General features: G+C 35.8%; 1 protein-coding gene across 1 annotated transcript in view; it reads right to left on the reverse strand.

The window, feature by feature from the left end:
• The window catches only part of LOC136025467 (zinc finger protein 37-like), a 60,854-nt gene that overhangs the window by 7,948 nt on the left and 37,970 nt on the right, over nucleotides 1–14,936 (reverse strand). The window contains exon 8 of the mRNA XM_065701499.1: nucleotides 146–319. Within this exon, the coding sequence (XP_065557571.1) occupies nucleotides 146–319 (174 nt within the window). The remainder of the gene's footprint in view (nucleotides 1–145; nucleotides 320–14,936) is intronic.

The raw sequence follows: 14,936 nt of genomic DNA on the forward strand, positions 1-14,936 counted from the left end.
GCCTCACAATTTTATTTAAAAAATAAGGCAAGGTCAGAAGAATCAACTCCCAACGCCAAACAATTCAATTGTTTGGCGTATCAAGGAGGGGGAGGGGGAATTTCACCTCTTTGTGAACCAAGATGTTTGTATTTAAATGACATACCTTCATCACTGATGCCATCTATATCAGAATCAGAAGATTCAACGTAAATAGTGTTTTTCTTCCTTTTCCTAAGATTTGGCTTTCCTTGAACATCTGGTGTTGATTGGACTATTGGTAGACATTCTTTTTTGCTTTCTTTTTCACTTGTTTTTGATAAAGAGTCAACTTTAAAATCTGGAAATGAAAGATATGAAAAATTATGCAAAATTACTTAAAACACAGTCTATAAATTGGTTTTTACAGTATGTTAATAGTGTCAATTCTTGTCTTTCCTTTCTGTTTCTAAAAAGCACGTCCCTTAATAACGGTTTGAATCCAAGATCAAAATCATTACTTTTTCCAAAATTGACTTTTCCTCAGTTGTTCGACCTACAACTCAGCCACAATTGTCAATAATTAAGCAACAGTTTAATAATAACATAGGACTTTCCTTAATTTTGACGTCACGCTTTTATGTCAGAAATAGAAAATTAAAATTACAGGAAATCTGTTTGAAAAGCTTACATAGCCACAGATTTCTTTTGCAACTATTCTCTTTTAATTCACTTGTATACTTCTTCTTAATTCTATCAGATTCTTGGTACAGATAGAAAACTATTTCAAACTTCCATCTTTAGATAAAATTATGCATTAACTCTTGACTCTGAATGGTCAATCAAGAATTTTATGAATGAAAGTTGAATAGTGTTCCAATTGAGAAAACAGCGTATGCAATTGGCGCTGCAGTCGTGCGTAATTTTGATTTTGCCAAAAACTTTGACAGTAATTTAGCCCAAGCATAAAACTTTTTACAATTTATTTTGTGTAAAAATCAGCTATGGATAGAGTCATCAAAAATAAAACAAGAAATATATGGAGTTTTAAGAGTTATTAATATATGGAGTTTTAAGAGTTATTAATATATGGAGTTTTTTATATTGGTTTTATTAATATATTGGAGTTTTAATATATGGAGTTTTAAGAGTTATTAAATAAAAAAGACAAGTTTTCTAAATGAAAGTAAGGAGGGACATTAAAATTTAAAACGAACAGAAATTACTCCGTATATGAAAGGGGCTTTTCCTCCTCAACGCCCCGCTCCTTACGCTAAAGTTTGACTCTTTCTCTTAACTCTACTTCTTAAAACAGTAAAAATCTCCAATATATTAATAAAACCAATATAAAAAACTTTTTATTTAATTTCTGGACGTTTTTTTAATTAATGCATGTTTTGATCTTGGCTCTCCCCACATAAATAATTAAACGACATTTGCATATTATTTTTTTTTTTGGCTAAATGGCTTTCTCATAGTTTTAATCGGAAGATTTTGAGAAAATAGGAGAGAGGGAGGAAGCCTAGTTGCCCTCCAGTTTTTAGATTACTTAAAAGGCAACTAGAACTTTTAATTTTTTACGAACATTTTCATTAGTAAAAAATATACGTAATTTATGAATTAACTTACGTAACGAACTTCTATATTCGTATGTTTTTATTGCGTATACGAGGGAGTTCACCCCTCGTCGACACCTCACTCTTTACACTAAAGCTTAAATTCTGTCCCAATTCCTTAAGAATGACCCTTGAATTACAAAGGCCGTAGAATAAATAGTTGAAATTACTAAAAATACTTTAGCGTAAAGAGCGAGGTATTACGAGGAGGTAAACCCCTCATATGCGCAATAATTTCTGCTCGTTTTAAGTTTTAATGCTGCTCCTCACTTTCAGTAGAAACAAACTTTTCATATTTATTTTTTCATTGTTTTTTTTTTAAATAATGCTAAAAAATCTTGCGCCCCCTTCATTGAAAGTCTATTCCCCCATGAGAAGTTTTTCCATGGAAAGATCCTCCCACGTACCCCCCCTCACATCAACTCTCCCTCCCAAACCAAAAAAGTCCCCCTGAAAACGTCCGTACACTTCCCAGTAACCAATACTATATGTAAACACAGGTCAAAGTTTGTAACTTCCAACCCCTCCCACGGGGACTGCGGGGGAGTAAGTTGTCCCCAAAGACATAGTTATTAGGTTTTTCGCCTATGATGAATAAAATGGTTATCTAAGAATTTTGATTCGGTGACTTTGGGGAAAAAATGAGCGTGGGAGGGGGCTCAAGTGCCCACCGATTTTTTGGTCACTTAAAAAGGGCACTAGAACTTTTAATTTTCGTTAGAATGAGCCCTCTCGCGACATTCTAGGACCGCTGGGTCGATACGATCGCCCCTGGGAAAAAAAACAACAAAAAAACAAATAAACACGCATCCGTGATTTGTCTTCTGGCAAAAAATGCGAAATTCCACAGTTTTGTAGATAGGAGCTCGAAACTTCTACAATAAGGTTCTCTGATACGCTGAATCTGGTGGTGTGATTTTCGTCAAGATTGTATGACTTTTAGAGGGTGTTTTCCCCTATTTTCTAAAATGAGACAAATTTTCTCAGGCTCGTAACTTTTGATAGGTAAGACTAATCTTTATGAAAGTTATATATTTAAAATCAGCATTAAAATGCGATTTTTTAAATATAACTATTGGTATCAAAATTCCATTTTTTAGAATTTCGGTTACTATTGAGCCGGGTCGCTCCTTACTACAGTTCGATACAATTTTAATTTTGCATTAATTTTCCCCAGAAACTACAACTTAATTAACCTTAAATACCTAACTTCAATCCTAAGACACTGCATCTATGCCATTTTAACAACCTGAACAGACTATAACTCTTTTGAAGGTACAAATTCTAGAACAAGAACATGCCGAATATATAATAGTATGGAATCAACGAACTTGAGCAGAGTGCTCTCTATTCGATCCACGGTACCGACACTTTTTCAAGACCACATAGAACAGGGATTCTCCCTGCTGCCATCTATACAGATAAAATATTGTTAACTATAGTTATAGATGGCAACATAATTTCTTTCCCAGCGACACATGTTTTTTAGCTTCTAAGCAGTTTTTCCAATGAATTTATAACATTTTTGTCTGGTGGAGGTATCAAACATGAGACCCGAGATTTCCTATAGTCCACTATATCGTAACAGGTTTATTGTGGAATCGGATTCCCAATTGGAGTTAGATATTTGGCAAATACTATCAGTGAATTGTTTCCAGGCGCCTTTTTGGCATCCTTCCGAGAATACACACACCATAGTGATTGGAGATACTTGCTCGACATACACATTTTTTTGATTAATCGATGACACTTGTTTTGGTCCCAAAAAATACAATGAATACAACCAGCGAGGTATCCTTTTTTGTGATATAACGGTCCAGAGTACACGAGTTTTCCATTACCGGACTTGCGCGTGAGTTTGGGCCCCCATGTACCCTTCCAGGACCCCATGTCCCCCTCAATGGCTACAATGCCCCCCCCCACTTTAACCTGTAAAAGTACAAAGAACAGTGAAAATGAAACGGGAATTGAATCAGTTTTATATGCATAGTGCCAAAAACCATGAAAATGAAACGGGGTTTGAATTGGTATTATCGGTAAAAGTACCAAGAACCCTGAAAATAAAAGAGGGTTTTAATCAATTTGATCTGTAAAAGTAACAAAAACAACGAAAATGAAACGGGATTTGAATAGATTTGACCTGAAAGAGAAACCAAGAACAGAGATAATGAAATGAGATTTGAATCGATTTTACCACTAAAAGTATCAACAACAGAAATACTGAAATGAGCATTAACATACCAAGATCAGTTAATATACCAAGAACAATGATAATGAAATGGAGTTGAAACACATTCGTCATTAAAATAGCAAGAAGAACGAAAATGAAAGGATGCTTTGAATTGACTTGACCAGTAAAAGTACCCAGAACCATGATAATAAAGGGAGGTTTTAATTAGTTTGATCTGTAAAAGCATCAAGAACAGAGACAATGAAACGAGTATTTGAATCAATTTGACCAGTAAAAGTACCAAAAACTATGAAAATAAAAGAGGGCTTTAATCGGTTCTGATCTGTAAAAGTGCCAAGAACAGTGAAATAAAATGGGGTTGAAACAGATTGTCGGTTCTGATCTGTAAAAATGCAAAGAACATTGACAATGAAACGGGATTTGAATCGGTTTTACATTGATAAGTGCCAAGAACCATGAAAATGAAAAGGGGTTTTAATCGATTTGATCTGTAAAAGTACCAATAACAATGGAAATGAAACGAGGTTTGAATTGGATAGATTTATCAGTAAAAGTACCAAGAATATGAAAATGAAAGGGGATTTTAATCGATTTGATCAGTAAAAGTACCAACAACAAAGAAAATAAAGCGAGACTTGATTAGGTCTGACCAGTAAATGTATTAAAAATAGATACAATGAAATGAGATTCGAATCGATTTGACCACTAAAAGTACCAAGAGCAGACAATGAAATGATTATTTGAATCAATTTGATCAGTTAAAGTAACAAGAGCAATGAAAATGAAATGAGGTTGAAACAGATTGATTATTAAAAGTAGTAAGAAGAATAAAAATGAAAAATGTGATTTAAAACGATTTGACCAGTACAAGTACCACGAACCATGAAAATAAGAGGGGGTTTTAATTAGTCTGGTCTATAAAACAAGAGCTAAGAGCTCATATGGCACTTGCACCGAGGTCAGAAGAGCCAAGAGCCAAGAGCTCATATGGCATGAGCTCTAGCAAAATTCTAAGAATCTATAGATTCTTATAGATTTTGCTAGAGATTATATATAAATTTAGAGGGAAAATCAGAGGCTTAATGCCAGTCAAGATTGAAAATAAGAGCTCTGAGACACGAGGTCCTTCTAAATATCAAAATTCATTAAGATCCTATCAACCACTCGTAAGTTAAAAAACGCATTTTTTCTAATTTTGCATCTCCCTTCAGCCCCCCCCCCGGATGGTCGAATCGGGGAAAACGACTTTATCAAGTCAATTTGTCCCTGACACGTCAACCAATTTTCATCATCCAAGCACGTCCAGAAGCTTCAAACTCGCCAAAGCACTGGACTCCCTAACTCCCCCAACGAGAGCGAATCCCGTCCTGTTACGTCAATCACGTATCTACGACATTTGCTTATTCTACCCACCAAGTTCCATCCCGATCTCCACACTCCCAGCGTTATCCAAGATTTCCGGTTCCCCTTCCAGCTCCCCCCAATGTCACCAGATCTGGTCGGGATTTAAAATAGGAGCTCTGAGACTTATCAAATTTAAAAATACCTCACAAACGGTCCCCCGTTATAAAGTTAAAAATACTTCAATTTTTCTAATTTTTCAGAATTAAAACCCCCTTCAACTCCCCCAAAGAGAGCAAATCCGTTCCGGTTACGTCAATTACATATCTAGGACTTGTACTTATTTTTCCCACCAAGTTTCATCCTAATCCCACCACTCTAAGCGTTTTCCAAGATTTTAGTTTCCCCCATCCAACTCCCCCATTGTCACCAGATCCGGTCAGAATTTAAAATAAAAGCTCTGAGACACAATATCCTTCTATATATCAAATTTCATTAAGATCCGATCACCCGTTCGTAAGTTAAAAATACCTCATTTTCTCTAATTTTTCCGAATTAACCGAATTAACTTTGTATTTAGCAAGTGTATTTAGCAATTGCACTTCTTTACATCGAATTTTTTCTTCAACTAATTTTTTTCATCACGAATTTTAGTTTTTGAACTTTGAATCTCATAAATCATATTGAGATCCAAGTCATGGATAGAGAAAATGAAATGAGATTTGAATCGATTTTACCACTAAAGTACCAAAAACAGAGACAATGAAAATAAAATGGGGTTGAAATAGACTGATTATTAAAAGTAGCAAGAAGAATGAAAATGAAAGGGTGGTTTGAATAGATTTTACCAGTAAAAGTTCCAAGAACCATGAAATAAAATGGGGGTTTTAATCAGTTTGATCTGTAAAAGTAGTGAAGAACAGAGATAATGAAATGAGTATTTGAATCAATTTGACTTGTACAAGTACCAAGAACTGTGATTATGAAAGGGATTTTAATCAATTTTGATTTGTAAAAATGCCAAGAACAGTGAAAGCACCAATTCTCCATCTAGATTTTCAAAATTATCCTTTTCGGGAGTTTCTTCACTAATAATGCATTTTTATTCTACATTTTCATTGAAAAAAAAAAATGAATAAGACAATAAGTTTGCACCCCCACTAAATATTCAAAAATACATTTTCAACAGCATAAACTGTCCTGAATTGACACCACTAGGCTAATATAGAACTAGCCTAGCTACAAGAAATACCCCAGTTCTTTTAGCCAGTAGAAGATTTACCAAATTTATTAAGGGATCTGGGAGGGAGAGAGCAGAAGCTGGCAGATTTTAAGCCACAGTTTTGGGTTTTCTGACCATAAAGATCGTGATAGTGGTTTTTAATGTTTTAGACTTTCACGCCGGAAATGACACACAAGTGCAATTTTTGGATGTCATATGGTACTTTATGATGATGTTATCAAGTGTAATTTACAAAAAAGGACGCAGGTTCAAATATTGAAGCTGAAATGACCACTTAAAAAGCTTCCTATGATATTTCAGTGCCCAACTAGTGGTGGGGAAACAAAGAAAGAAAAAAAGGAGACAAATCAGCGCTTTCTCTGCAAAAAAAGTGATTTTCCTTGTTGTTCAAGGTGAGACTTGTAATTCTTCTGAAAAGGGTTTTCGACCATGTTGATTTCAATGATGCATTTTTCTTTTCTATCTATGACCATTTTCGAGACATTTCAAGCTCTTTTTTGAAATTCTCGGATTCATTTTCGTAACAGCTAGGGGATTCAGAAGAATAGGAAAAACTCCGTAATATTTTCCTTATCAGATATTTTAAATTTTGGCGATTAACCCTAACTGTGCAATAACGATGATGCATTCGTCATAGGTGTTAGTTTTTCTCTTTTTCATTTACAACCTTGACATAGAAGATTGAAAATTGTGTTTTAAGAGGCCCCCACAAAAGTCATTCTGTTGTCAATATCTTCATTTAAAGAATATAATGTTTATATCATTCTTGAGCTGATTTACGGTATTACGACAGTTTGGTAGCACAGTTCTTCTGTGGTACGGTGCAACAGGTCTCCTAATGTAGTAGCGCAGGAGAGACGGTAGTTTTAACGAGGATTTATTATCTGGAGAAGGAATACGCTAAAGGGAGGACATGCCAAAAATTTTCCCAAAAATATGAAAAATGTGCAAGATTAAAAATATTGGGAATATAAAATTTCCTTCAAAAAAACTTATCAGAGTTTTTTAAGGAGCCAGGGGCTTTCCTCCTCCCCCCACATAAACTACGACTTTACCGTGATTGTCAGCAAAATCAACTAGACTATTGAATCATTCAGCAATATTTTATAACAGATGGAGTGGAACTAGCATAGCCTGGGATAATTTCTTGTCAAGATCTTCCAAAAAGTAAAAACTTAGGATGTACTGTAGCCTACATACAAGGCTATAAAATTTTGCTGATAGCCTTTCCTTGAATTAAGTTCAAAGTCTGTCTTTGCTATAGACAAAGGGTTAAAAGTTTGTTAACTGTTTTTCAATTTAACTATTCTATTGTGTTGCTTCATTTCTAACCGAAGTAACATCACGTCATTATTTTAGTAGTCTGTTTACATCCAACTTCATGCCTGGATTAGTCTTTTTTAACCTTGGAAAGCATTTGAAAGGCTGGCGCATCAATCTCACCCAAATTAATCCTTTCAATCCACCCGACATCCTATCGGGAGACAACTGAACTTTGCCTTTTCATTTCAGAGTATAATTGTCAATTAGTTTCTTGTCAGCGATTAAAAAAAAAAACAAGTTTTTTTAAATGAAAGTAAGGAGCGACATTAAAACTTAAAACGAACAGAAATTACTCCGTATATGAAAGGGGCTTTTCCTCCTCGACACCCCGCTCCTTACGCTAAAGTTTTTTATTGTTTTAAAAAGTAGAGTTGCGAGAAAGAATCAAACTTTATCAACGCTACGCTTCTTCTTTTTGTAGTAACAATAACGATTGGCACCCACAAATAAAATACGTCCCACCAATGGATTTTCAAAATGTGAAAACCGTATACAGTCAGGCCCTTACGCTGGGGTGAGGCCCTTGGAATCATACTGTCCTGAAACCACAAGATTTTTACAATTTATTTGCTAATTCTATTTTTTCGATGTAATTTACCCGTCTTGTGAATTTTCTCGAATCTAGCCCATAGTAAATTAGATATATATATATATATATATATATATATATATATATATATATATAAATAAGTTGTCGGTGTGTGTGTGTGTGTGTCGAGTGACGTCATGTTTGCTTGTCGACTGACGTCCATGTTTGTTGATTGACGAAATTACACACCGGGACATCGGGCCACAAATGACGAGCGGGACACCGGGACATCTATCTTCTATATATATACTAGCTGTTGGGGTGGCGCTTCGCGCCACCCCAACACCTAGTTGGTGGGGGCGCTTCGCGCCCCCCCCCCCAAGCCCCCCCGCGCGCGTAAGTCGTTACGCGCCATAATAGTTACGCGCCATTGTAGTTGTGTCCCTATGTCCCACCTGTGAATATAGATATATATATATATATATATATATATATGGTTTTAACTACGTAAAACTTGCGAATATACAACATTCTTTGCTGTCCCATTGTCTTTGCATATAAATAGATTGTCAGGTTTACCGACTCTTGAACATGCAACATATAATGGTCCATGGGAAAACAATCTGTATTCAGATCTATACCTCATGATTCTAATGATTGCCCTTGAGCTTTGTTGATGGTGATTGCTAATCGACCATTCCCTGTCCCGGTGTCCCGGTCGTCATTTACATCCCCCTGTTTCCCCCGGTGTCCCCGTTGTAGTTGTGTCCCTGTGTCCCGGTCGTCATTTATATTCCCTGTGTCCCGGGTCCCGGTCATCATTTGTATCCCGGTGTCCCGGTCTGTATATACATTCGTTTTTTAGTTTTGTTTTTCTCCTTTATTTTTTTCCTTTTTTTTTCTTTTTTAGCTTATTTAGATTTTTAGATTTTTTAGTTTTTTTTATTAGTTTTTAGTTTTTATTTCTTTTTAGTTTTTTTGTCCCGGTCGTCATTTATATCCCCCTGTTTCCCCCGGTGTCCCCGTTGTAGTTGTGTCCCTGTGTCCCGGTCGTTATTTATATTCCCTGTGTCCCGGTCGTCATTTGTATCCCGGTGTACGTCCTGGTCGTCATTTATACTCCCTGTGTCCCGGTGCTTTGTTGATTGCTAATCGAACATTCCTTTTGTCCTGGTCGCTTTCTCTTTGAGTGTCGTCATTTATTTTTTTCTTTTTTAGTTCTTTTAGTTTTTACCTTTTTTAGTTTTTTTTTAGTTTTTAGTTTTTTTAGTTTTTTACCTTTTTTTAGTTTTTTTAGTTTTTTTTAGTTTTTTAGCTTTTTTATTTTTTTTATTAGTTTTTAGTTTTTTTGTAGTTTTTGCCTTTTTTTTAGTTTTTTTAGTTTTTTAGCTTTTTTATTAGTTTTTAGTTTTTTTTGTAGTTTTTGCCTTTTTTTAGTTTTTTCAGTTTTGACGTCACCTGATCCAGTTTTTTCAGGTGACGTCACCTGATCCACGATCCACAGATCCACAGACAACTTATTTTTATATATATAGATAGTTTTTTTTTTTTTTACTTATGTCCTGGTCGTCATTTATACTCCCTGTGTCCCGGTGCTTTGTTGATTGCTAATCGAACATTCCTTTTGTCCTGGTCGCTTTCTCTTTGAGTGTCGTCATTTATTAGTTTTTTCCTTTTTTTTTTTAGTTTTTTATTGGTTTTTACCTTTATTTTAGCTTATTTTTCAGTTTTTTCCTTTTTTTTAGTTTTTTTTTATTTTTTATTTTTTTTAGTTTTTTACCTTTTTTTAGTTTTTTTAGTTTTTTTAGTTTTTTAGCTTTTTTACTTTTTTTATTAGTTTTTAGTTTTTTTTTGTAGTTTTTGCCTTTTTTTAGTTTTTTCAGTTTTTTTTTTAGTTTTTTATTGGTTTTTACCTTTATAGTTTTTTTAGTTTTTTAGCTTTTTTATTTTTTTTATTAGTTTTTAGTTTTTTTTGTAGTTTTTGCCTTTTTTTAGTTTTTTCAGTTTTGACGTCACCTAATCCAGTTTTTTCAGGTGACGTCACCTGACACATCCATCCACACATCCACAGACAGACAACTTATTTTTATATAGATAGATAGATATATGACTGACGTCATGAAGTTAGTTGTCGTCATTTTTGCTATGACGGTGACGTCAATAAAGATATTTAAGACATATATGTTCACGTAGAAATCTATTAATGTTTAAGTTTAAAATGACTGATGAACTTACAATGGCAAAAGCCGATGAAGATGCTCAAAGAGTCTATGCCAAAAAACTTGCTGCTGATAGAGAAAGTCAGAAAAGAAAGCGTGCCGAGGAATCAAAAGAACAGCAAGGAAATAGGCTTGAGGCTAAAGAACGCAAAACCGCGCAGTTAGATGAAGATCCACCTGGACAGCGAGAGTCAAAACATATCAAAACTGAAAATGATAGCGATGATGATTGGGTTTGGGATTTTGACTTGGATAAGGTCACCAATGCCTACCAGATTCTAGTTAAAAAAACAAAGGTTCGGCGATATGTATTTCATAGTGAAGCTGAAAAATAAAGAAGAAAAAGAAAACTGAAAAAAGAAAAAATGTAAAAAACTAAAAAATACTAAAAAGAAAAAAACACTCAAAGAGAAATTACAGACCGGGACACAAATGACGACCGGGACAGAGGGAATATAAATAACGACCGGGACACTCAAAGAGAAATTACAGACTGGGATACCGGGACACAAATGACGACCGGGACACAGGGAATATAAATGACGACCAGGACACAGGTATTTAAGAATATCGTTCAAAGACAAATTTTTAATTGTAAGAAGACCGTTGAAAGAGAAATTTCTAATTGTAAAATGACTGAAGAACCTACAATGGCAACGGTACCACCATCGAAGTAGATAACCAGTGGGTTGTTCCATATTCCCCATTATTATCAAAAACATTTAATGCACACATAAACGTTGAATACTGTAACTCCGTAAAGGCAATCAAATACATATGTTGAATACTGTAACTCATAACGTTGTAACACATAAACGTTGAATACTGTAACTCCGTAAAGGCAATCAAATACATATGTAAATACGTCAACAAAGGCAGTGACATGGCAGTTTTTGGCTTGCAGCCCGAAATCAAAGATTTCGACGAAGTCGTACAATATCAGGCTGGAAGATACATACGCAGTAATGAAGCTGTTTGGCGAATTCTTTCATTTCCGATACATGAACGTAGTCCAGCCGTTGTTCACTTAGCGGTACATTTACAGAATGGTCAACGTGTTTATTTCTCGGAAACCAACATGCAACAAAGAGCCCTGAATCCACCGGATACAAAATTAACAGCTTTTTTTCGCTTTGCAAAAATGATTCTTTTGCAAAGAAACTGCTGTATACTGAAGTGCCTTCGTATTACACGTGGAAAACTAAAAATAAAGTATTTGAACGTCGAAAACAGGGCAAGTCAGTCGACGGCCAACCTACCATCTTCAAAGATACCACGATAGGAAGACTCTACACCGTTCACCCCAATCAACATGAATGTTTCTTTCTACGCCTGCTTTTGGTGAATGTACCCGGTCCGACAGCCTTTGAGTATTTGAGAACTGTAAACGGTACTATACATGACACTTACCGTAGTGCATGCCAAGCTCTGAATTTATTGGAGAATGACCAACACTGGGATAACTGCATCAATGACGCGTGCGACACGTCAACCACAAGTCAAATTCGTGCATTGTTTGGCATCATTTTAACAACTTGCTCTCCATCAGCTCCTACAGAGTTATGGGAAAAATATAAGTCAAAAATGTCCGAAGATATACTCCATCGAAAACAGTTAGAGACGTCAGATATGACTTTTGATTTTACATCAGAAATTTATAACTACACCTTCACCTAACCGTATCGCTGCTGTTTCGACATGTGTAGAATTGGATCGTGAACAAAGTTACATACGAGTGATCTATTGTTGTATGTACAAAATAACATTTCCAAGTTAACGTCGGAACAAAAAGACATTTATGATACGATAGACTCAATTTCAGGACGTATACAACTACCTGCTGATTTCTGTAATTTAGTGACGTCCAAAAATGAATTGATTGAAAAAGTATTTCCGAATATTCTAAAAAATTATAAAAATAATGGCTAAGTGAAAGAGCGATTCTCGCACCCAAAAATATAGACGACCACGAAATCAACAATATTGTTTTGACCAAGATTCGAGACCAGGCTGTCCTTTACAAGTCAGTCGACACAGTTTTGAAACCAAATGAAGCGGTTAATTATCCATCTGAATTTTTAAATTCCATAGATCTTTCAGGGTTTCCACCACACGTGCTACAGCTAAAAATAGGCGTACAAATAATACTTTTAAGAAATATCAACCCACAAAAGCTTTGCAATGACACGCGACGTGCCGTAAAAAAAACAATGGAAAACCTAATAGAGGCCACAATCTTGACAGGGCCTTTTGAGGGTAATGCTGTTCTTATTCCTCGCATTCCCATGATTCCAACAGATCTGCCTTTTCAATTTAAAAGATTGCAATTCCCAATTCGATTAGCATTTGCAATCACCATTAACAAAGCTCAAGGTCAATCATTAGAAAAATGTGGTATAGATCTTAATACTGATTGTTTTTCCCATGGACAATTGTAAGTTGCATGTTTGAGGGTCGGTAAACCTGACAATCTATTTATATGCAGCGACAATTGGACAGCGAAGAATGTTGTATATTCGCAAGTTTTACGCAGTTAATTTGTATTGTATCTATCTATCTATATAAAAAAGAGTTGTGTGTATGCATGTTTGTTTGTTTGTAAAAAGAGCGTTTGCATATGACGTCATTATTAGTACATACGGCTTTGTATATGCACAGACAACTAGGACTATATGCACCACTAACTAGGTGTTGGGGTGGCGCGAAGCGCCACCCCAACAGCTAGTATATATATAAAAATAAGTTGTCTGTGTGTCTCTGTTTCGAGTGACGTCATGTTTGTGTGTCGACTGACGTCATGTTTGTTGATTGACGAAATTACACACCGGGACATCGGGACACAAATGACGACCGGGACACTCAAAGAGAAAGCGACCGGGACACAAGGAATGTTCGATTAGCAATCACCATCAACAAAGCACCGGGACGCAAATGACGACCGGGACACCGGGACATCTATATATATATATATATATAAAAATAAGTTATCTGTGTGTCTGTGTGTCAAGTGACGTCATGTTTGTGTGTCGACTGACGTCATGTTTGTTGATTGACGAAATTACACAACGGGACATCGGGACACAAATGACGACCGGGACACTCAAAGAGAAAGCGGCCGGGACACAAGGAATGTTTGATTAGCAATCACCATCAACAAAGCACCGGGACACAAATGACGACCGGGATACAGGGAATATAAATGACGACCAGGACACTCAAAGTGAAATTACAGACCGGGACACCGGAACACAAATGGCGACCGGGACAAAAATGACGACCGGGACACCGGGACACAGGGAATATAAATGACGACCGCGACACTCAAAGAGAAATTACAGACTGGGACACCGGGACACAAATGACGACCGGGACACAGGGAAACAACAACAACGGGGACGCCGGGGGGCACAGGGGGATATATAAATGACGACAGGGACACAGGGAATGTTCGATTAGCAATCACCATCAACAAAGCACAAGGGCAATCATTAGAATAATGAGGTATAGATCTGAATACGGATTGTTTTTCCCATGGACAATTATATATTGCATGTTCAAGAGTCGGTAAACCTGACAATCTATTTATGTGCACAGACAATGGGACAGTCAAGAATGTTGTACATTCGCAAGTTTTACGTAGTTAAATATATATATATATATATATATATATATATATATATATATATATATATATATATATATATATATATATATATATATATATATATATATATATATATATATATATATATATATATATATATATGGATATATATATATATATATATATGTATATATATATATTCACAGGTGGGACACAGGGAGACAACTACAATGCCGCGTAACTAATATGGCGCGTAACGACTTGCGCGCGGGGGGGCTTGCGCGCGCAAGTCGTTACGCGCGCGGGGGCAGCTTGCGCGCGACTTGCGCGCGCAGGGGGCCAACACCAACTAGGTGTTGGGGTGGCGCGAAGCGCCACTCCAACAGCTAGTTTTATAGTAAACAACGAACTCAAGCCCAAAGGGACTGAACCCTGTAGCTTATTGATATTATCTTCATTATTCTAGCTAAGATGTAACTAAAATAAGTTTCTTCTTTAAATTTTAAATTTAAAAAATATCGTTTTTATATTCAACACACTAAAAGTTTTCCCCGACGCGGAGTCAAACCCCGTTCTCCCACGTGAAAGGTTGATATGTTTACCATTGGACCACCGAATACTTATGATATATGGGTTACATATAAGACATGTTAATAATTTCGTTAATACACTAAAACACTACATAACAAATCGGTTAGGTCAATTATAAATGGCGATTATGTTAGTTTAATCGGTATCATAGCAGTAGAGATGGCTGAAATCTAGTAAAGAACAAACCATGGCACATACTGGGCTTAAATTGATGCCTCATCCTCTGAAGATCGTCTCTTATTATGCCAAATAAGCAAAACCCATAGGTTTTTCCATGTTTCTAATCTGGTTTGCAGCAGTAGTTTTTCTAGGGAGCCCTGT

The sequence above is a fragment of the Artemia franciscana genome, chromosome 3, assembly GCF_032884065.1.
Source record: "Artemia franciscana chromosome 3, ASM3288406v1, whole genome shotgun sequence".
Taxonomy (NCBI): Eukaryota; Metazoa; Arthropoda; class Branchiopoda; order Anostraca; family Artemiidae; genus Artemia; species Artemia franciscana.